At 44.8% G+C, this 21157-nt stretch overlaps 1 protein-coding gene across 1 annotated transcript in view; it reads left to right on the plus strand.

The window, feature by feature from the left end:
• Positions 1-14597, plus strand: part of ppp1r12a (protein phosphatase 1, regulatory subunit 12A) — a 35990-nt gene extending 21393 nt beyond the window's left edge. The window contains exons 7-26 of the mRNA XM_068755463.1: positions 14-105; positions 197-354; positions 444-565; positions 3807-4031; positions 4123-4214; positions 4505-4618; positions 5312-5464; positions 6067-6183; positions 6550-6729; positions 8114-8204; positions 8326-8505; positions 8594-8768; positions 8957-9078; positions 9166-9231; positions 9863-9879; positions 9963-10080; positions 10281-10385; positions 10471-10518; positions 11482-11532; positions 14511-14597. Coding sequence (XP_068611564.1) covers positions 14-105; positions 197-354; positions 444-565; positions 3807-4031; positions 4123-4214; positions 4505-4618; positions 5312-5464; positions 6067-6183; positions 6550-6729; positions 8114-8204; positions 8326-8505; positions 8594-8768; positions 8957-9078; positions 9166-9231; positions 9863-9879; positions 9963-10080; positions 10281-10385; positions 10471-10518; positions 11482-11532; positions 14511-14597 — 2313 coding nt within the window. The remainder of the gene's footprint in view (positions 1-13; positions 106-196; positions 355-443; positions 566-3806; positions 4032-4122; positions 4215-4504; positions 4619-5311; positions 5465-6066; positions 6184-6549; positions 6730-8113; positions 8205-8325; positions 8506-8593; positions 8769-8956; positions 9079-9165; positions 9232-9862; positions 9880-9962; positions 10081-10280; positions 10386-10470; positions 10519-11481; positions 11533-14510) is intronic.
• The last annotated feature ends 6560 nt before the right edge of the window (positions 14598-21157 follow it).

The following is a 21157-nucleotide window of genomic DNA, read 5'->3' on the forward strand; positions in this document are numbered from 1 at the left end:
TTCTTTATTCCAGCTGATGATCGGAAAGAAGGACGTTAAGAAATCTCCTTTGATTGAAACGACAACCACCGGGGATAACAACCAATCGCTGAAACCGCTGAAAAGGTAAATGGCATAGCGGTGCCGCGGAATCGGTGGCAAGCCGCCTTGTCTTGAGACGAGAAGTCGACATCATGCATAACATTTTCGTTTGCAGCAAAGAAACGCTGCTTCTCGAGCCCGAAAAGAGCGCCCCACGCATTGAAACCTTGGAACCGGAGAAGGTGGATGAAGAGGAGGAGGGAAAGAAGGACGAGTCGAGCTGTTCTAGCGAAGAAGAGGAGGAGGAAGACTCTGAGTCGGAGACTGAAGCGGGTACTGTGGGGCTTACTCCGAACGGGCAGGGGTATCAGTGAATCTGCCTTTGCTGAGTACAGCTTGTATTATTCTCTTTGGGTTCCCAGGGAAGAGCAAGCCTTCAGCGTCAGTGAGCAACAGCACAACGGCCACCTCGACCAGCATCGCCGTCTCGCCGCCAACTAGTCCGACGAACCAGGTGACGACCCCGACTTCACCCGTTAAGAAGGTAGGGCCTGGCGGTCGAGCATTTGTGACATTTAAAAAAGAAATAATCCAAACGCTCAGATTAACAGTTGGAAGTCATTGCTTTTGAAACTCCTTGGAGAAAATGAAACGCTGCAGCCAAAGCCTGGAAGCAACGGTGTTGGCCGGTTTCCCCCTGAAGCCACCGTAGAAGTCAGATAGAATCTGCGTCTCTTCTGCTCCAGTTTTGTTGTTCTACACGACAGGTCGCTGCTTCCTTATGTACACAGAACAAGACAATTTCAATATCTATTCACGGTTCCTCCCGCTTTAACACGAGGGGTGCACCGATCTTTTAAAAGCCTGACGTTGAACACAAACAAATCTCTTCCAACAGGTTACCCTGCAGATCTGTATTTTGCTTTTACAAATAAAAGGAGATCACAAAGGTTTGAGGTAGTGAATAATAATAATAATAACTATCTACAAAACAACCTAAACCACCAATAAGGTGTCCTGAGTTTTAGGTTTTCTTTCTTGTAGTGCAAAAAATAGAAAAATCCCCGAACATTTTCTACAAAAGAAAATGGTGCCGTATGTGTAAAATCTAAGTCCTCTGACTTATTGCAGTCTCTCTTACACTCTTACATTAGTGGCAGGTATTTTTTGATGAACAAAAGCATTTCCGCTTTTTCGCCAGACAGGCGACTTCTTTTCTCATCTACATATCCAGCGAAGCTAGACAGACGTTTGCTTTCAATGCAGCAGGGGGCGGAGAATTTGGGTCAGGCAAGTAGGCGGGGGTTGTCAGTGATCTAATGTCAGAGCAGAAGGGGACAGCGGCTGACCTTCACACCTTTGCGGAGGTAAATAAGATCGGTGGATACGATTGGTTTCATATATAGGAATCGGCTGGTCCCGTAAAATTAAGGAAATCGGCGCCGATCCATCCCTATTTAATACAAAAACAATTTCACCACTGGCTAAAGCAGTGGTTCTCAAATGGTGGGGGGCGCGGTGCGATGTCAGGGGGGGCGCCTGTGACCGCGGAGAAAATGTTTTTTTTGCCTTACGAGAGTAAAGTGTAATTGCACATCCACTCCAGTAGTTGGCAGTGGCGCCCTGATTGTCAGAGTACGCGTAGGGAGTATTAGCAGAAGAAGAGCGGTTGTAAACAATCTATGGTGGGAGAAGATGAAAGACATGACTTCCTTATTTTCGGTTGCAGACTAAAAAAATGGTAATAAAGTTATTGTTTGTTGTAAGTTAATCTATATTTCTTTCTTTTTCATATTTCTTTGTATGTTAATAAGGATACAAGAGTGTTTTTTTATTTTTTTTCGGGGGGGGCACGAAATGTTTTTTTCTTCCTAGGGGGGGCGTGACAGAAAATAATTGAGAAGCACTGGGCTAAAGACACTGGTCTTTACATAAACGAGTTTGTAGTCTCCAGGCCTTTACAAAACAAATCGTTGTTTCTAGCTGTGCTATGCTCTTGATAATGCAGTACAATGAGCACACATGGCTAACAAATGTCACAGGTGCCATCAGATGGAAATTTACATCTTCTTTTTGGTGCCGCTAACAAACGCTTCATTTTTGCAGATGGGTGGTGGCCGGCTCTGGGTAGTCTCGGTAATAGTTTATTGTGTGACAGGGTGCCAGGAGGCTGTTTATAGTTTGCAGAGAAGGGGATGGGTTGGCTGATTTAAAAACTAGTATTCACATGGCTGTTCTCTCCCACCTTTGCCTGTGCTGCCCTCTGCTGGCCAAATGAGGCCATGCATGTAACTAAATGAAAAGAAAAACGACTAGTTTTTCCAAGGGAATGCCTGCATCTTTCACTCCATTATATATATATATATATATATATTAAATAAAATGTAGCATCCTTTGAAAGTATATTTGTATGCATTTTGTGTTGCCGGAGGTGAAATGGGGATACATTTATTATTGAAAATGAAATCCAGTCATTGGAAAACAAACGTGGAGGCTTTAAAAAAAACACATTTCCTTTTTTCTTGCTTCTTTCTGATTCATCTTTGAAGCCTCGTGCTCAAACATCACAAAGTCCTCTGTCTAACAAGAGTTAGGAAACATTAACAGTGCCCAGTTTGACACGACCAAATGTTTGCTGTATCAGTTCATTTCTCCAAATGAGAATAATCACAGCCCCCCCCCCCCCCCCCCCAGGTTTGGCAGAAAGCATTGTGTGCTGTGACTAGGCCTTAAAGTCTGTCATCAACTTCAAGTGTGCTTCTTTTGCTGCTGCTTCGGTCTTATTCTGGCTTTTGTGTGTCGACCTCTCTGCCCTCCCTCCTCCCCCTCCGTGCGTCTTTTTCGTCCCCGGCTCTCGTCCTGGCTGGCTTTAGTCTGAATGTATTACCCCCCTCATGCTTGTGGCGGAACCAGGCTGTCCTGCATTGTGGCGTCAAGGCTTGCGCAAAACTGGCATTTCTCTAGCGCCCAAAAAACTCATGGTGAGGCACTGGTGTGCACCAGAACTGTTCTCTCGTCCTACATGCACCTGTGCACTGACAAAGTATTTAACTCCTCCCCTTAACCACCTTCGCCCAATCGAGGCGATGCAGATTGAGCGACCCTATTGCTGACTTTCACTCATCAACCCTACATGATAGTTTCACCTGTAATCAGCAGCTGCACTATCCTGATTGTCCTTCCCTCTGTGTGTGTGTGTGTGTGTGTGGGGCGTTTTTGTTGTTTTTTTAGTTCACAAAAAATACATTTATTTACCAGACCTGGAAATTCCAACAGGTTTGGCAACTGTTTCAAAAGTAAAATTAAGAACCTTCACTCTGGAATGGCTGGCGTGCCATCCCTCTAAAATGTACCTTTATGATAGGTTAAAGGGGCAGTTCACCCAAAATCAAATATTTCTAGCATGTTGAGCTCTGCTTTCTCTCAGATGTAAAAGATCTAGATGACATTTGTGGTGGTGACAGCAGATATTTTGGTGATTTGAGTGCTACAAATGTGCCATCTAGAAGGGAGGCAGATTTTCTAGCTAATATCTTTTTAAACTGACAATAAATGCGTAGCATGACGGGCAGAAAAAAAAGCATGTTGTTTTGAGGTGAAGTAGCTTTTTTAACTTTGGAAGACTGCAACTCCTGGAGACTAATCCGAAATGTATTTGAACTATGTTTAACCTGACTGGCTTTTTTTTTTTTTCTCTCTCACTAAGATGGCTAAAAATCTAACATCTTTACATTTCAGAATCGTAAAATCAAAATTCAATTGCTGCCCCCCATCCTTCCTCACAGGCCGTTCAGCCAGCTGGAAAGGTCTCTACTAAAGTGGAGGATGAGAGGAAGGACGATTCGCCGGCATCGTGGCGTCTGGGTTTGAGGAAGACCGGCAGCTACGGGGCGCTAGCGGAGATCACAGCCACCAAGGAGGCGCAGAGGGAGAAAGACACGACGGGGGTGATGCGCTCGGCCTCGAGCCCTCGCCTCTCCTCTTCTCTGGACAACAAAGACAAAGAGAAGGTCCGCTGAGTTCTTTATATTTAGTTATCTATCTGAAGGTATTTGAAAAGGAAGCAATCACTTACCTTCAGGCATCTTTTTTTTACTACAGGAAAGGGATAAGGGGACCCGACTTGCCTATGTGGCCCCCACCATACCCAGGAGACTGGCCAGTACTACAGACATAGACGAGAAGGAAAACAGGTGAAGTCCTGAAGTGGTTCTATGCAAATGTGCGTGGCCATTAGTGGCTCCTGTCGCAGGCAAACCCTGGGTTCAATGCTCTGCCTGTTTTGAGACCTGAGGAAACGGCCTTTTGCCAGTTTCTGCAGAAACGGATTTAGTAGTATCCAAAGTGACCATAAGAATGAAAGGTTTTAGAAGAGTTTGGTTGAAAGAGGGGAAAAAAAACAAACAAACCTTATGGTATCTAGTATCTTGGTCAGTATTGGTATGAAAAAGCTCCGGTACTACCGAAGCCTTTGCTCCTCCAGGGACTCCACCGCTCTGATTCGTAGCGGCTCGTACACCCGGCGGCGCTGGGATGACGACCTGAGGAACAACGAAGGCGGTGCCTCCACCAACCGAACCCCCAGCTACCAGCGCAGGTTAGCTTCCGCAGATCTGCCCGTCCTAATGCCTCACCTGGTCCTCAGATCTGTTCCATTGGATCTGATGGCTTTAATAGCTTCTGAACCAAACCAAATGGGTTGATTTAGTTAGGTATATAAATACATGCTTCCACTCCCAGCAGCAGTTCCTAAGAGCCGTGCGAATCCAATGCGTCGCTTCGTCACTACCACGCAGTCTGTTGCCATGCCGATGTGTTTGCAATGAATTTCACAGATGCTTAAACGCGCATTGACTTCAAGGTGAATCCTATTCTAAGGGTTAATCGTGGCACAAACCCATGGCATGAACATATTCTGCATGCATGTTATGTTTGGGGGAGGGGGGGGGATTAAAAAAGTCAATCATTTCATCTAGTTTCAAAGTTGTAAAATCTACTCTAGAACTCATTGTTTTTGTATTGCACTGCTACCAAAGGCATCCTTAAATCAAGTGTTAGCATTTTGAAACAAACAAAAATCTTTTTGTAACAATTTCAAATGCGCAATGCAAAGATAAGATTGCAAGAGTCCCGTCTGCAGGCAGCCCCCATGTGACATGTGTGCGCCAATGGCAAAGCTTTTGTTAGTCTGAAATATCTGTCATAAAGTGTGTGTGTGTGTGTGTGTATGAGTGTGTGAGCGCACTGCTAATATGCCTCTCTTGCTCCCACTCACCTGCCAACACGCCAGCACGTCCCATACGCTAGCGCTAGGGCGGAGCGGCAGCACGCGGGACGTGCCCGCCAAGTCTTCGTCTACCTCCAGCTTGGAACCTAACGCCTGTAATACTAAACCCTGGCAGCCACCCACCTCCCACTACCAGTCTTACAGCATTTACCGCAGGTACACCAGCCTCTCCAGGGCACCGGCACCTCTACACTCACCTGTCCTCTCTGGCCACGTGTCTCCATTTGTGCATCAGATTGCATCCTGGGAATGACTGTTTCTCTGGTTGAAATCAGTGTCCAGCAGAACTTGCATCTTAAGATTTAGTCCAAACTAACTTAAGGAAGTGTCTTAAACCAACCCGGTAAAGTCAGAAACATGTCGTGCTGCATCTTTAATCAAAGGTGGGGCATTTCAAAATGTTTATTTTGTATTTTGTCTGCAAAGAAACCGTTATCCTACAGCACCGTTATTGAAACCTTAATTTTCAATAGTTAAACTAAATCTATATTCAGTCATGCCATATTAAAATATGTGACTCGTATGTCCTGTCCATATGGGTCCCAAATATTGGCTTCAGAGAATAGGCCGTTGGCCCTTTTTATTTTTTAAACATCTTTCTGATTTGATGCTGTCTCTGGGTTGACGTGTGATGCAAAAATATTTCAGCTCGGTACAACAATAATCAATATTGTCAGGACAACTAACTGCGTTATCGATATCAAGGCGGCCATCTCGTCTGTATCTCGCCCCGTCTCATCGGCGACTTTGTCTTCCAGCGGGTCGTTTGGCAGACGACACGAGGACTTGAGCTCCTCGACGACCACCTCCTCCACGACTCCCACCACCACCTCCTCATCTGTTACCTCACCCACAGGCAGTCGCAGCCTGCTTTCCAGCTTGGGCTTCTCCTCCACTCGCACTGGCTCCACCAGTCTTACCAGCAGGTAGGTGGGGGGGGGGGGAACTTTGAAAGGACTTTAAATTGTCTTTCACGTCAACAAAAATGGTTCCAATGTAACGTCTGACCTGGAGAAAGTGGGTATGTGCATCGAGGGAACACGTCAATGCACCCATTTGAAAGTAGCTATTACTGCATTAGCCCTGCAGAAATGTGCCCTTATTTATGGGACTAGTTTTAACAAGCGGCTAAACCAGCTCCTTGATATTTCGAAGCTCTCTGCAATGACGTTCCAGTTTTACCCTGTGTAGAGGAACTGGAATCTGTGAGTCAGTTTCTTTGTAAATCGCTGGCGTTTGAACAGGTACTGGTCAGAAGAGAGTGCAGAGAAGGAGAAGGAATCTGCTGCAGTTATCCCCACTATAAACACTGGCTCCACCACCACCACCACCACCACCATGTCTACCAGCACCACCGCCACCTCGACAACGACCACAACCACCACTGGCACTGGCACCGTCACTGGCCCCGAGAGACGCAGGTAAAACCGGCACACCTGTAGGCTTCATGCATGCGTCCCCGTGTAGGAATAAAGGTGCCGTTTTAGTTCTTATCTCTGTAAAAAAAAAAAAAGAATAATAAAATAGCCCACAAAATATTGTTTAGTTACGCAGTGTTGAATCAGTTTATTTTTGGATAAGGACAATAATTTAGGAATCTCCCCCAAACACTGTTTATGTAGAACATTTGCAAGTTGACTTTTACTGCGAGGGACTTCCTGAATCTTTGCCGTCGACCTCAAAAGCTTCCATCAGTCGGAACGGTAATCCGGATGCATTTCCTGTTTGAGAACCGGGCATGCGAGAGCAGTCCAGCGCACAAGGGTGGCGTGAAGAGGGTCTCCGTGTGGATCAGTGCATGCCACTGAAGACTTGTTTGCATCTGTGCTTAAGTGGGGTCGAGTACGTGTTCCTGCTGCAGGGGTGAAGAAAGCCACCTGTTGTGAGGAGCAGGGCGGGCCGGCCTCAGAGCCCGGACCGCTCCAGTGCCTTCTCCTTATAAGGAAGGAGGGCCGTTACTTTGAGGACGAGGCTCCGCTCTGAGCCGGGATCGTCCTTCAGCTTGGTCCTCGGAGTCGTACTGCACGTTAAAGTGCCAGAATAGCTGCGCGACTGTGTCGCCTTGTTGCGTCTGATCCAATTGTAACAAGATGTTACAAGATGTATATTAAGTTTCATCTTTGGTACCATGTTTCAGGAATATCCTTCACATCTTCATTACAGGAAATCCCCTTAAATCTACATTTATTTATTTATTGGTTACATATTTCACGGTCCACGAAACGGTTGCGCGGACACGCGGAAGCAGAGGCCTTCCAGGTTTTCCCTCTCTATTTGCGAAAAGGACAGACGATGAATTAAAGCAACGGTGAACGCAGGATATTTCTGGTGACTGCGTCGCACCACCTCCTGTGATCTCATCCAGAAGCAGATGGAGCAAATGGAGATTAAACGGCTGCTGCAACTCGCTGTAGTAATGCTCCGCAAAGAGGGGGGGGGCTCAAGGCTAAACTAATCTGAATGGAAAAACTATTAAGAAGACGGCGTCAAAGTGTTGATCTATTCTTCTGCTGTCAGATTCAATAATCGATTTGTTGCTACCATTATGAAGAGAAGGAATATTTGCTCTTCACTGCGATTGCTGTCGGCTGCTTCATGAAGGCTCTCGTTTATCACTGGTTTCGCTCTGATGTAGCCTACATGATATTACAAATAATAATCTTTATCATAGGGGCCTCTATAGATGCCGTCCAAGCAGCCAAAAGGGTTAAGACCGCGCCTGTAAACCTCACGTTGCCACAAGACCAGGGAAAAACGTGTCTGTCTGCTAGAGCGTGATATGTTATGTTTGTCTTCGTGTGCCAGGTCATACCTGACGCCAGTGCGAGACGAGGAGTCCGAGTCCCAGAGGAAAGCCCGCTCCAGACAGGCTCGGCAGTCGAGGAGGTCCACCCAGGTCTGTCAGCTCTAATAGGTTGACTGGAGATTATTCTCAGTAAATGTCGTCCGCTTGACATTCATGCTTGTTGCAACGAGGGAGGATGTCTGGTTCTAAAGATGTCACCCTCTTCTCCCAGGGCGTGACTCTGACTGACCTGCAAGAAGCTGAAAAAACAATCGGCAGAAGTCGCCCTTCAAAGACCTGGGAGGAGGAGAAGGAGGAAAAGGAGAAACAGGACAAGGAGAAGCAGGAGGACAAGAAAGAGACTGAAACCAAGGAAGATGACTACCGGTCGAAGTATCGCAGCTTTGAAGAGGTAAAGTTCAGATCTTGAACTTCCCCAAGCCACTGTAATCGTCACATTAAATATGTGAACCCAACCGTTCCTCTTAACTTCCCACCAGCGCTACCGGCCTTTGTCGTCCTCCTCCACCTCTACCATTTCAACGGTCAGCACTGCCTCCACCCCGTCCTACTCCAGCACCACGTTGTCCTCCAGTTCCAGCTCCCTCAACAGGCCCAACAGTCTGATGGGGATCAGCTCCTCTTATAGCCGTTCCTCCAGAGATGCAGAGAAAGGTTAGGAAGTTGCGACGTTTGGTAAACCAGGTCTGTTTTGGGGTATTTTCACATCCCTAAGGTGGTTTTAAGGATGATCTGATCGTACTCCCTCAACCACAGCCTGTTTCGTTGGCCTCTGAACTCGAGCCAGTTTGTCGTCTTAATCAAACTTTGTTTTTGTCTTCTTTTTTTTTCTTACTGGGCAGAAATTGACAAAAAGGAGGATGAGAAAGAGGGAGAGGACAAGTCTCAGCCCCGCTCCATACGGGATCGCAGGCGGCCCCGCGAGAAGAGGCGCTCCACAGGAGTCTCCTTCTGGACCCAAGATGTATGAGATTCCCAGAGATCGTCCAGGAGTTTATAAATGTTCCTCTTTGATCGTGTGGATACCAATCTTTTTTTCCTCCCCGCCCAGGGTGATGAAAATGACCCTGACCAGCAGTCTGACTCGGAGGAGGGCAGCATCAAAGGAGACCCACAGGTAACCCAGCACGCACCGCAGAAACGAGAGAAAACGGACTTTTAAGAAGGAGCCCTTTGAGGCAGAGCCGAGTTTCTTGTGTGGCACGACCTACTTCTGAATTTTGCCCCTCTAAATGTATTCTTCTTTCCAGTCCATCCTCATGTCTCATCTCATGAAGTCAGGGCCAAGCCCAGCAGTCTTTGATAATCAGTAATCTGCCTGTATATGGGTTTGAAATGTACAAAAAAAAAACTCTTACAGGAGCCGTGTTTAGGCTGCATCTCCGGTTCTGATCCGATCACCGTTTTCCTCCTAAGCATCAGTCCTTCTCAGATCACGGCTTTGTTTCGCCCTCGAATCCGCCTCAGGAAGCAGCCTGCGATTTTTCAAAAATAGCTGGAAGCCCCGACCGTCCAACTCGACCTCGCTATCTGATGCCTGGCTCCGTTCGCAGGGTCTGAGAGGTAGAACGGGCCCGAGGCGCTGGCTGAGCACAGCAGCTGTTTAGGAATAGTGTGTAGGAGGTGCTAAGATGTGCAGAGGACTGCTGTGAAATCTGAATGTGGAAAGTTTAGTTTGAAGTGAAGAAAATAACTTTTTCCTTTTCCTGAAAATTAACTGTTGGCCTTTTTTTTTTTTCCCCCCACAGAGTGACAGATTATCCAGGTAGGTTCTATCTCCTGCCGTTTCTTCTTTATTTCATTTATATGATTAGATTTTAAATGAATGTCTGTTTTTTCCTGTCGCAGGAATGAGATTACTTCATCCTCGGATCGCAACGACACCCTTTCCAGCCGCGGCTACACCGAGAGTCGGAGGACGTACTCAAGCCGACTAGACAGAGACGACGCCACTGACTATAAGAAGGTCTTTACGCCGTTGATTGTGTATCATTTGAAGAAGCAAACATGAGCCTGTGGGGGGGTGAGAGGTGTGTTACTTGCAGGAAGCGTAGCTCGAATGCTGAACACGGTGGGTGGGAGAGACTTGGACCATGTGAACATTCAGAGCTGTCGTTTTTATTATACGTTGGGAAACTGTTTCAAAAGAGCGCCTCCTCCTTTCAGCTCTACGAGCAGATCTTAGCTGAGAACGAGAAGTTGAAGGCCCAGTTACGTGACACAGACCTGGAGCTAGCCGACTTGAAGCTACAACTAGAGAAGGCCACGCAGGTACGCCGAGCTCACGCCGCCTCGGCCGATCGGCATCCACGGCACGCGATCGCTGATCGAGCCTTATCCTTTTTTGTGATTGCAGAGGCAGGAACGCTACGCCGACCGATCACAGCTTGAGATGGAGAAAAGGGTAACGGCTTTATTAACCCGGCTACGTTACATTCACACCATGGCATTTAAGGACATCTGCCTTTCTCAAGTTTGTCTCGATCTTAATCTGGAACTCAGAGCTCCTGTCAGTTGTTTTGATCAGTCTGACCTGCTTTACACTTCCTGGTAACGCCCCCGATGGGTTTATGTCTGAAGGTAACAAGCAGGCCCCAATATCATCTGGGCGGTGGTATGATCTTAAAATGAGTTTCTGTATCAGTCTCCTCTCTGCTGCTGGCTGTTGTCACACATGCCCTTGTAGCGGAGGTCAAAAGCCCCCCCCCCCCCCACCTTCACCTTCTCACATGTTTGATTGTCAAAGACGCCGTGTGGTCACCTCTTCTCAAGACTGCCTGTGTTGTTCATTTGCTTTGTTTGGTTGTTTACCTCGACCTTATGCAGGGAGTGGAACCAGCCGGTTTAAACTTCTGTCCAATGATCTTGTGCATGCGTGTTCTCACTCATCTGGGGGTCTTCAGGTGCCGACCTCATAACCTCCTGATGCGCAAAATTAATCTGTTATCCAGCAATGTTCCAGATCATCCATTTGTCTCCACAATCTTTAAAATATGAGAATGTCTTTTTTTTTTTTTCTTTGTTCGTACCCCAAAACAAAAGACATTCTGATTACGCCTTTCCATGATTTATTTTATTAACGACCGATCCAACACAACCTCTGAGTCTCTATCCTGGATTCACGATTCATTCCTGCCTTTAGACCACGTAGAAACCACCCATCAGAACGTGTGAACTGGCTGACGCTTGCCGACGCCTCACCACGTGTGTGTGTGTGTGTGTGTGTGTGTTTAATTGCGTCTGCCATCGCTACACGCTCGCGTCTTCCACACCTCATTTCATGCAGCGCACAGAGACTGCGCTTTAAGTGTCTTCTGCTATTCATCTCTGAAATGTGGATGCTAATGCGTGTTCCTCTGCCCCACAGGAAAGAAGAGCTCTAGAAAGGAAGATTTCTGAGATGGAGGAGGAACTTAAGGTACCGCCGAAACACTTTCACACTCTAGTTAGCGTCCTGTGTTAGCATGGACATGCTAGTTGGTGCTATCAGCGTTATAATATAATATCCTCTATTTTAAATGTAGATTTATACTTTAATATTTGACCTGTCCCAATCATAGATTCATCATTTTCATGGTTGTATTAATTATCTTGGATTTATTTATTCATTTTTAGCATTTAATGGAGCACAGAAATACACAGATTATGCTGTTCTGGTTATTTCTGAGTCGTATTAAACTATTCTCTCCTTGTTAGAATGAAACCGCAGAAGTCTTTGCAGTCATCCCGTCTGAGCACGGATATTCATTTGAAGCTAGCGGTTCCAGAATTTAGAATTTATTTTCCACATTTATCTAGATTTTTAATAAAAGTACGGTAAAGAAAATGTTGTCACTCCTCGAATGCGTCGTTGACGTTTCCAAATGGAGGCGATGAGAAGTTTTGAATCTAAAATAAGAAGGCGGCGGCGTCTTAGGCTACTTGATGCGTCCGTGGATTCTCAGGTCAGCTGCTGTAATTGACGTTGACATAACATTGAAGCCCTTCGATTCAGACGGCAAATTTAACGCTGCTTCCCTAGAAACTTTAGGAGAGGGGGGGAAATAAATCCATCAAACTCCAGTAAGTCACCATTGTTCCCAACGTTGTGACAACAAAGTGTGTTTATTTTTACTTCCTGGACAGCTGGCTGATCTTATCGGTCTCGATTTTCCATTCCAGCTACAAGCGTCGCGCTGGAGCGGAAAGCTCTTAATCATTCCTTCGGTTTCCAGAATCTGTCCCCATTTTCTAACAATCTTCCTTTTCTGCTTCCCCCTTTTCCCTCCCTCGGCCCCTCTTCTCCTTTAATTTATATTGTCCCGTCTTTTCATTAATCCCTTTCTCTGCTCATTTGTTTCTTGTAACACTTCTGCCATTCTTTCATTCTCCCTCCCTCCCTCCCTTTCTGTCTTTTCTTCTCCTGTTTTGTGGTTGTTGTTGTTGTCCCCCCCCCCCCCCCCGCAGAACCTCCCACAGGTAAAGCAGGTTCAGGCCCTGCGGCAGGTTAAAGAGCGGCTGCAGGCCGAGAACCGGGCCCTGTCCCGCGTGCTGGCCAAGCTCTCGCAGTCCGCCTGCAGCCAGCTGCCCTCCGTCGACCTCTAAGCCACGCCCATCTGTCCACAACCATCTGCTCCCTTTCTTCTTCTGCTCTCCTTCCTCTTCTTCCTCACCTTCCCTTCTTCCCAACCCCGTTCTTGTCATGCTCCATTCGTGCTCTGCCCACGCCCATAGACAGGCAGGTGCCCACCCGCCCAACCACCAACGGTTTCGTAAACTCCTGTTTCTGCCTCCCCAGAGCTTTTGGTTTTCAGATTGGGGAGCGTTTTTTGTGTTTCTACGATAAGACACTCTCCTAGTACAGTCCCAGTCTGTTTCTGACTACATCCTAAGTATGCAATTATCAATATTGAGAAAAGGAAAAGTAAGTAAGTACAGTAATACCTCGACATACGAGTGTTCCGAGACACGAGCAAACCTGCGAGCAAAATTTAGCTTTGAGACACGAAAAGCCTCAAGACGGTGGCCCTGAATTCGTTCAGTTCAAAGCCTTCCAAAGGCAGAACTATTATGTCTAAGTTTATGCAAGTCTACGTTTGTAAGGTATTACGGAATAGTGTTATGTATCGTCCAACTCCTTCACCGCCATTAGCTCCATCGTCAATTACAATTTCCCCATTGTTAGCATTGATTTGAGTGTTTTTAAACGGCCGGAACAGATTCCATTCCTTTCGGTTATTTTATATGGGCTCAGTCCAGGAACGACTTACGCTCGTATGTCAAGGTATTACTGTATGTCTGAAGTCTTTCTAAATTCCCTTTTTAAACGGTACAGGAAAGTGTCCTGATTGTAGTTGTAGTTGCGACTGCTTCCACCACAGGAAGCTAGGTCGTTCAGCTTGGTTTGGTTCTGGCTTCTTTGCATGAAGTGGCTTCTTCTGATTTTGGTATAGAGTTCAACCTTTTCTTTGGCCAAAGCTTCAAATGTTGAACCTTTTTTTTATTTTTTATTTCCCCTTATTTTTCCACCTCAAGTTAAACCTGGAATGAAGTTGGCTGCATGCACCAACAGATTCAGATTAGACACAGGGTTAGCATTTTTCAAGTGTAAAGCAAACTCACTGCACGGATGATTGAATATTTAAACTCCTGGTTGATTGATATCTGTGCTCAACATTTTTTTTTTGCCCACAGCTGCTGGAGAATTTTTCTTAGGAGACAAACATCAGTTTGAGTCGGTGTCGACAATCAAGGGATTTGAGAAACACATTTAAAGTTCAATAAAATGTGTAGAATCTGGTGTATATTTATTGAACATTAAAATATTTCTGAAAACTTGAAATGCAAAATATCTACTAGCTTAAGTAGCATCACTTTAGGGATGCTACAATAGTCATACTCACTATTCGGCATAGTTTACCAAATCAACAACACGACAATCGTCATTGACCTGATCACCTTTCTTCCTCTGAATCCTCACTTCATCTCGTCTTTAACACGTTTAAGAGATGGTTTAATATAATAAAAGAAAATTAATCTGAAGAAGGGACTTGTGCCCTCACCCGAACTTCCAAAAAAATAAGAAGCGGCCCCGCCGGGTGTTTTTTCGGCTGCTGGCGAGCAGTTGTTCAGATTCTGCATGGCTTTCTCAGCAGCTCTTTTGGTCTGTGGTGTGCCCGCTTTGACTTTTCTATGAATTGGAACAAGGATGCAATTTTTTTCCCCGAAACCAAAAGTAGATAACAAAGTATGAGACATGCTGCGTGAGTCCAAAGTTGCCTACACAGGCTGGAAGTAACTAATTAGTAAACTGGCCTGTCTCGTTTTATGACGCCGCATTTCTGTTCAGACTTGTCTAACCCTCGTCTCCGTTTCTCCTCCTCCCTTCCCCTCTTTTCCTTTTTTCTTCCCTACCAGATGCTCCCAGACTTGAAAGCAGACAACCAGAGACTAAAGGACGAGAATGGAGCACTCATTCGAGTCATTAGCAAGCTTTCCAAGTAGAACAGACCCCCCCCACGCCCTGTGTTCCAAGTTCCCCGTGGCAGTGACTAATGGAATTGCACATTTAGATATTAATTGCTACAGACATCAGAGACGAGACTCCTTTTTTTTCTCCTCCCAAGTCCTTTTTTTTTTTTTTTAGATCTCCCTGCTCATCCACCACCACCACCACCGCAGCATCCATCCCTCCCTCTGCGCCGCCTCACCGGCTATAATCCACTAGAATTGTGTGGCTTCTGTCCCCGTTGAGTTTACAGAGCAAAAGGAGAAAAGGGTTTGTGTGTGATCAGCATGTTAAAAGCATTGTGGGCGGGGAAGAAACTGAAAACTATTTAACCAATAAGCCTTAGTTGTATATAAAGAGAAAAAGAAAAACACACTCATCGATCACTGAAGAACAGATATTATCATCACCTGATTTTATTTGTGACAATATCGGACGTATTTTTTCTGCCTCTGCCTTTGCAAGTGTTGTGTGCCGTGCAGTTTCCTCCCTCAAAGTGCCACGTTTTGCCCCATATCAACTCCTTGTGGCCCCTTATTTCACACACAGATCACCAATGCACACACGCCCCCCCCCCCCCTTCACACCCCCTTGTATTTCTTTTTTTTTTTTTTTTTTTGTACCTCTGTGTCTTCCAAGAGGGAAAATTTAAGTTCTCGCTTTTGCGAAACGAGGCGATACCTGGTGGAATTTAAGCTTTCACTATATGTGCAATATGCATTTCCTTCTTTTTTTAATGCTTTAATTATGAGTCCATCAAAAGTAGGATTTTTCACTGTTCCACCCCTTCCATCGCTCACCTCCCTCTTTTTTTTTTTTTATTTTTTTTTTTATAGTGTAGTCAGTTTATACTCTGTATTTCTCACTTTGTTTTAGCAGGTACTGAGTGATGCTGTATATACCTGTATGTACTTGTTTTGAGACCAGCACATGGCATGCGTTTATGGTTCCCGTCTGTTACTATTAAAATTATTCAAATTCCAGAGGACAAAAAGGTGTGTTTTTAATTATTTTTCTTCCATAGTCTGAAGACATTGGAGCCTCGATCTCACAGGACTGTTGGCGGTGTTCAGTGCTCTTCCTTTTTTTTCTTTTTCTTTTTTTTTTAATGATTGTGAGAATTAAAAAAAAAACACATTTCACTTTCATTGTATTCAGTATCTTGGAAGAGTGCTGTTAATTTTGTTTCCTTTTTTTATTTTTATTTTGAAAGTTGTAGTTATAACCACGGTGTTGTCACAAAAGCAAAAAAAAAGACTTTCTTAGGTATCGCTAACCCTCTTCACGATGTCTACATGCACTGTCAACGCCATGTGGAGGAGTCTTGATGTCAGGTTTAAGCAAATTGCCACCTTCAATTATTTCATGCATCAGAAACATTTTATGCATTTCAGTGGCCTTTTTAAGGATATTTTAGTAAAAAGTCGCCGCAGATGGACTGACGACCATCTCCTCTGGTTTCGACTTGTTTTTCTTGTCCTCCCCCCCCCCCCCCCATCATCTTGTAAAATAGGTGTGTGGCTTAATACATGCAAGCTGTGCTGTGACTACCAACCACTGAAGAGTTCATTAAAATAAACTTGTACATTGTTTCCCGAGTGTGATTATTCTCATTCATTGGACGTATTTCAGTGCGATTTGTACAGTTATTAACGCCGACTCCGTGAAGGTTGGTTGGTGTGTGCATTTTGTGATGTTTAGAGTTATAATTTAAGATTAGTCTTCAATATAGGTTTTTGGGAGGAACTCATTTACACGGTTAGTTTGCGTATATGTTTTCCCTGACCAAGCAGTAGATTTAAAAACATCCAATTGACCTGCTGCCTCTTCAGCAGAGGGGAGAAAACCATTTCAGTGTTGCAATACTGCATCCTGCCAGTAGATGTCGCTGGCAGGATGCTTTTAACCCTATTGAATTATTTTTGTTTATATAATATGGCTAGTGATTATAAGGTTCTGAAATTCACGTTAGTGTTAAATATGGGATCTCTGCTCCAGTAGAGGGCGTAGCCATCTCTTGACACTGTTTACACCAACACGCTGACGAGGATCCTTCTGCATCCTGTCCTCCTTGAGTTTCAAATCCCAAATGGTGCATCCACAATCCTCAAACTGCTAACTGTGTGTTTAAAAAAAAATCCAAATGTCGGCTGCTTTCAAAGAAATAAGGTTTGTTACCACTTGTAAACCAAATTAAGTGACAGATTGTTGTCTGCGTCACCACTGAATTAAAACACCCTCCATGTATAGCTGCGTGTTTTGTTGATAATAGTTATGTGGGCGTGAGTAGCTACCGGTACTTAAACCTGTTGAAGCCCTTAAATCTTCAGAATAAATTTCAGGGACACGCTTTGTTATCTGCTGTAATTGCTTAGAGTCACGCGAAAGCATCTCGGCTCTTTTATTTTCTATTTTTCCATTGCCTCAGTCCTGGTTAATGAGTGTGGTTTGTGTTTGTACTCTCCCATGGACATGCTTCCTCAACCATTTCTCTCAGAAGGGATGAAAAAAGAGAAATGTAGACAGATTCTGACCTCAAAAATGGACCCTGTGAAATCCTGGTTTGCTGCACTTTTCTGTCGTCCAAAGGGAACAACGTTGGATTGGAAGTTGCTGTTGTTAATCTGCAACTTTTATCTGCTGTGGATGGTAAATGTTACTTGGTAGAACCTACACTTAAATGCATTCATTGTAGGCCTATTAAATCAGGTTATAATATGCACACATAACCCGCAAATATTTTATAGGTAGGGCAAATCTTTTTTGGACAAAAAAACAATTTATTTTTAGTAACAATGGTATTACTAAACTGCAATTGACCACTCCTCTGTTAATAACGCACAAAGATAAGGGTGAAAAAGAACATCTGTAGGAAGAAACATGGCCGGAGGAGCAACGTGACCTGGATCCTGCCATTGGCATGCAGGAGGTGGGGCAGTCCACCAGACAAAGCTGCTCCTCATTCCGCAATGATGCTTCTACACCAGAGTATGTATGATGCGAGGGTCACCATCCCACAGGATGACATCATCTGGAGGTTGTGCCACTCCATGAGGAGGAGGATTACTGAGGTAATTAATGCTGACGGGGGGGAGGCATGGATTACCGACTTTGTAAGACGTTTTTTCTTCCAGTTGTATCGCCTGAGAAATGTATGTTCCTCATAGTTTTGGTGCATCTTACTAATTTGCAAGTAAAACACTGCTGTGCATTTTCAAATCACGTATGTGCGTGCATATAACATGTTTACTATCTCTACAGCATCAAAATACACAGACTGATGCGCAACAGGTAAATGAAAATGTTACCTGCTGGAAAAGAGCTCACGGTTCTTCCTGGATGGAACATGAACGTGTTTAGAAAACTTCACAGGAATCGATTCCCCACTCGTCGAGATGAGAACGCCGTCAATTCGACCTTGTGGCGGCGCCTGAGGAGCATCTTTAATGATATCTGGTCTAATCAGCGACTGGTAATAAAACCAACAGGCGCTTTGAGGCCGAGGAATAGTTCTCATGACTGCTGATTTGGTTTCCGTTCTTCCCGACAGCAGCGCCGCCGCCGTGGGTTGACTTACTGTTCTTTTCTAGGCTGGAAATCATCCATAAAGAGAGAATTAGATCTTGGCAATTGCTATCTCACACACACACACACAGAGCGAGATACCCACACTCATCCCCTCCACTCGTATTCTTTTCACCAGTTTAAATCCCTCTCTCTTTTCCTTTAAAAGATGCCAAACAAACCTCCTCCCCAATTTACCAATTGTGAAACACCCCCAACTCACACGAGAACGGAATCCAGACGCCAAATTATTATTTTTTTAATTTACATATCTTAGTGCGGTTTGACAAACGAAGACAAACACACTTCACAGCAGCAATGGAACAAGGTGGATACATCTGGAAAAGAGAACGCATCTCGGTCCCAGACAGCGATTTACTGTAGTAGAAATATGATAGCTGGACTGAGTTATGAGGCTAAAATGAATTAAGACTAGACTAAGATTCGTTTGGGTGCGAGTGCAGCTCAGAGACGACACCGGCACGGCGACCCGCCCAGCAAGCCACCAGCATGCCGGCATCACCATCAGCAGATGGTACGCTGCAGATGGCACCGGGAGCCGTTGGAGGGCACAGAGGGGATAAACCTATGAGGTGGAGGAGTGACTGGGTCTGCAGAACAAAGGCGTCCATTATGCAGCAAAGCGATACGCTTGCTTTATGCCACATGTTAGTCCCTTTTAGCTGCAGAAGCTCCAGTTTATCAGTTCCATGTGGATGACATTTGGTGGTAATATATATAATATATGTAAGGTCTTCCACGCGAGTGTTTTGCACTCTCTGTTTCACAGGAAGAGTGTCACCTAAAGGCCGCCGTCGTTGTCCCTCTGCTCAACTTCCTTCCGACTGTTGACCATGAACATGCACGCTCAGCCAGGCGCACAAAGGAGGGTGACGTCGCAGTGGGCCTGTGGCCGGAAGCTAAACCGTTCAAATCGAGGAAGAGTGGCAAACGTCCACGTAATAAATGCCCTTCTATCACAGAAAACGGATGTTAAATGTTAAAGAAGACAAATACAAAATCCAAGATCTGCTCCTGTCTGGATCTGCACAAAAATGTTATCGGATTTATTAATGGTTGAAGTATAAAGCTGTTAAAACATAGTCATCTTTAAATGAATGATTTGTGTGTGTGAGCTGAAGTAGAATAACTTCAATAAATCGGTGAGCTCCCATCGTGAGCCGCTCTGCGCAAGATTGCGCCGCTAATAGTTTTTGAAGCGTTGTCCGAGAATCGAAAACATGTGAAGGGGGGGGGGGGGGGGGGGGAGTGATTTGTGGCCATTTTGTCATTACGCGTCTTTGTCAAGTCACTTTTGATTCTCATTGTAACCCAATGCCGTCTCTGCGTAAAAGTTAAGAGTTAAAAGCTCACTTAAATTAGCAATGCAATCGCTTACAGGAACGCTAAACGGGATCGAGCTAAAAGTTTGCATTGGCACGGAAGGAAATACTTAAAACAACCCTTGCGCCCTTTTCATTCCTTCGCCCTCCTTATGAGCAGAAATATGCTGAACACGCAGCAGAGTGACCTGAGTTCACAGATCAGGGTTTATTTTTAGGAGAGGAGGCTCACTCCTTTGCACCACCCAACCTTTTTTTCATCATCTTGGTGGAGAGAATCGCTGGATGCTTGTTCTCCCACTCATTCGATGCAGGGAGGTGGTTTGAGTATCAAGCTTCAGGCCCGTACGCCAAATAAACATGGCGGCGCTTAACGGCCTCTTTTCAAGCGGCGCCGGAATCCGTGTAAATGATGAACTTCCCAGAACATCAGTGCACCCTTTGGAGCAATAAGGGGACACACTTAGATCTAACACCATGCCAGGCTCATAGCCGTCATCACAGTTAACTTATAGCGACTATTAGCCTCGTGTGAAATTTGAATTCTGACAGTGTAACCACCTCAAGCATGGTTTAAATCACATCGTGGGGAGAAACCTGCTCAGAGAGGGCAGGTAATGGCATAATCTGTGAAGATTGACTATCGCTGGAACGCCGTCAGCACTGCAGCGAAGGGCGGTGTTTTGTTTGATTCATTGCAATTCCTCCGAGATGAGAATGTTACACCAGAGCGTTGGAGACGGGACGGAACGATGTCAAGTATGTGACAAGCTTAGTCATTTGCCGCTTCCATCCCGTCACATAATCTTTTCTCACCAGCGTTTGCATATTTGTCGTTGAAATAGTTATTAAAAAAAGTTTGTACTGAAAGTTCATTCCAGCCATCTAACCTTTTTTTTTGTTGTTGTTGATATTTTATATATAAACCTATATAGATTATAGATCTCCTTATATTACTGGACCCAAGAAATGACATCACTATTACTACTGTGATGCAACCTTGATGATGTCATTCGACTCTTACCAAATTAAGTCACACTGATTAATAATTTCTTGACTGTATAAATGTACTCCTAGATTCTGGCTTCAGGGTTCATCTTATATATATATATATGTAGTGATCCAGTATTTTAAGATCTCATATCTGGATTATGATCTTGATTGGCCCCGGTGAATACAATAAAAAAGGTCATCCAGAATCTGCATCTGATGAAAAAAAGGATTCATTGCTGTTTTTGTGCCTTATAAATGATTGTGGTTATCAGATTTGAGCTTCCTGAGTGACAGTTCTCAACCTTTGCATCACAAAACAAGTTGTCAATCATTTCAAGTCATCCTCAGCCTTCCCTTCAGCTCATATCAAGTGCGAACATTATTGTGAGTGATGAGATGAATGCAAAAGCTCTGCTCTTCTCTGGGCTGGGCTGGTTCAGTGAGTCATCCCGCACCTTAGAGATTCAGGCTTTGCCGTGGAAACGCTAAACTGTCGTCACATGGTCTTCTGCAAAAATCTTGCACTCCAATTCTGTGATAATCAAAGGCCTGTTGAAGACATGAATGTATGAGATGTGAAAGTGGGCAAAATCCTTCATAAACACACTTCTATGTCTATCATATTTTTTATCAACATCTTTAGGAATTTTTTTTAC

Source organism: Brachionichthys hirsutus, chromosome 22 (genome assembly GCF_040956055.1).
Source record: "Brachionichthys hirsutus isolate HB-005 chromosome 22, CSIRO-AGI_Bhir_v1, whole genome shotgun sequence".
Lineage (NCBI taxonomy): Eukaryota > Metazoa > Chordata > Actinopteri > Lophiiformes > Brachionichthyidae > Brachionichthys > Brachionichthys hirsutus.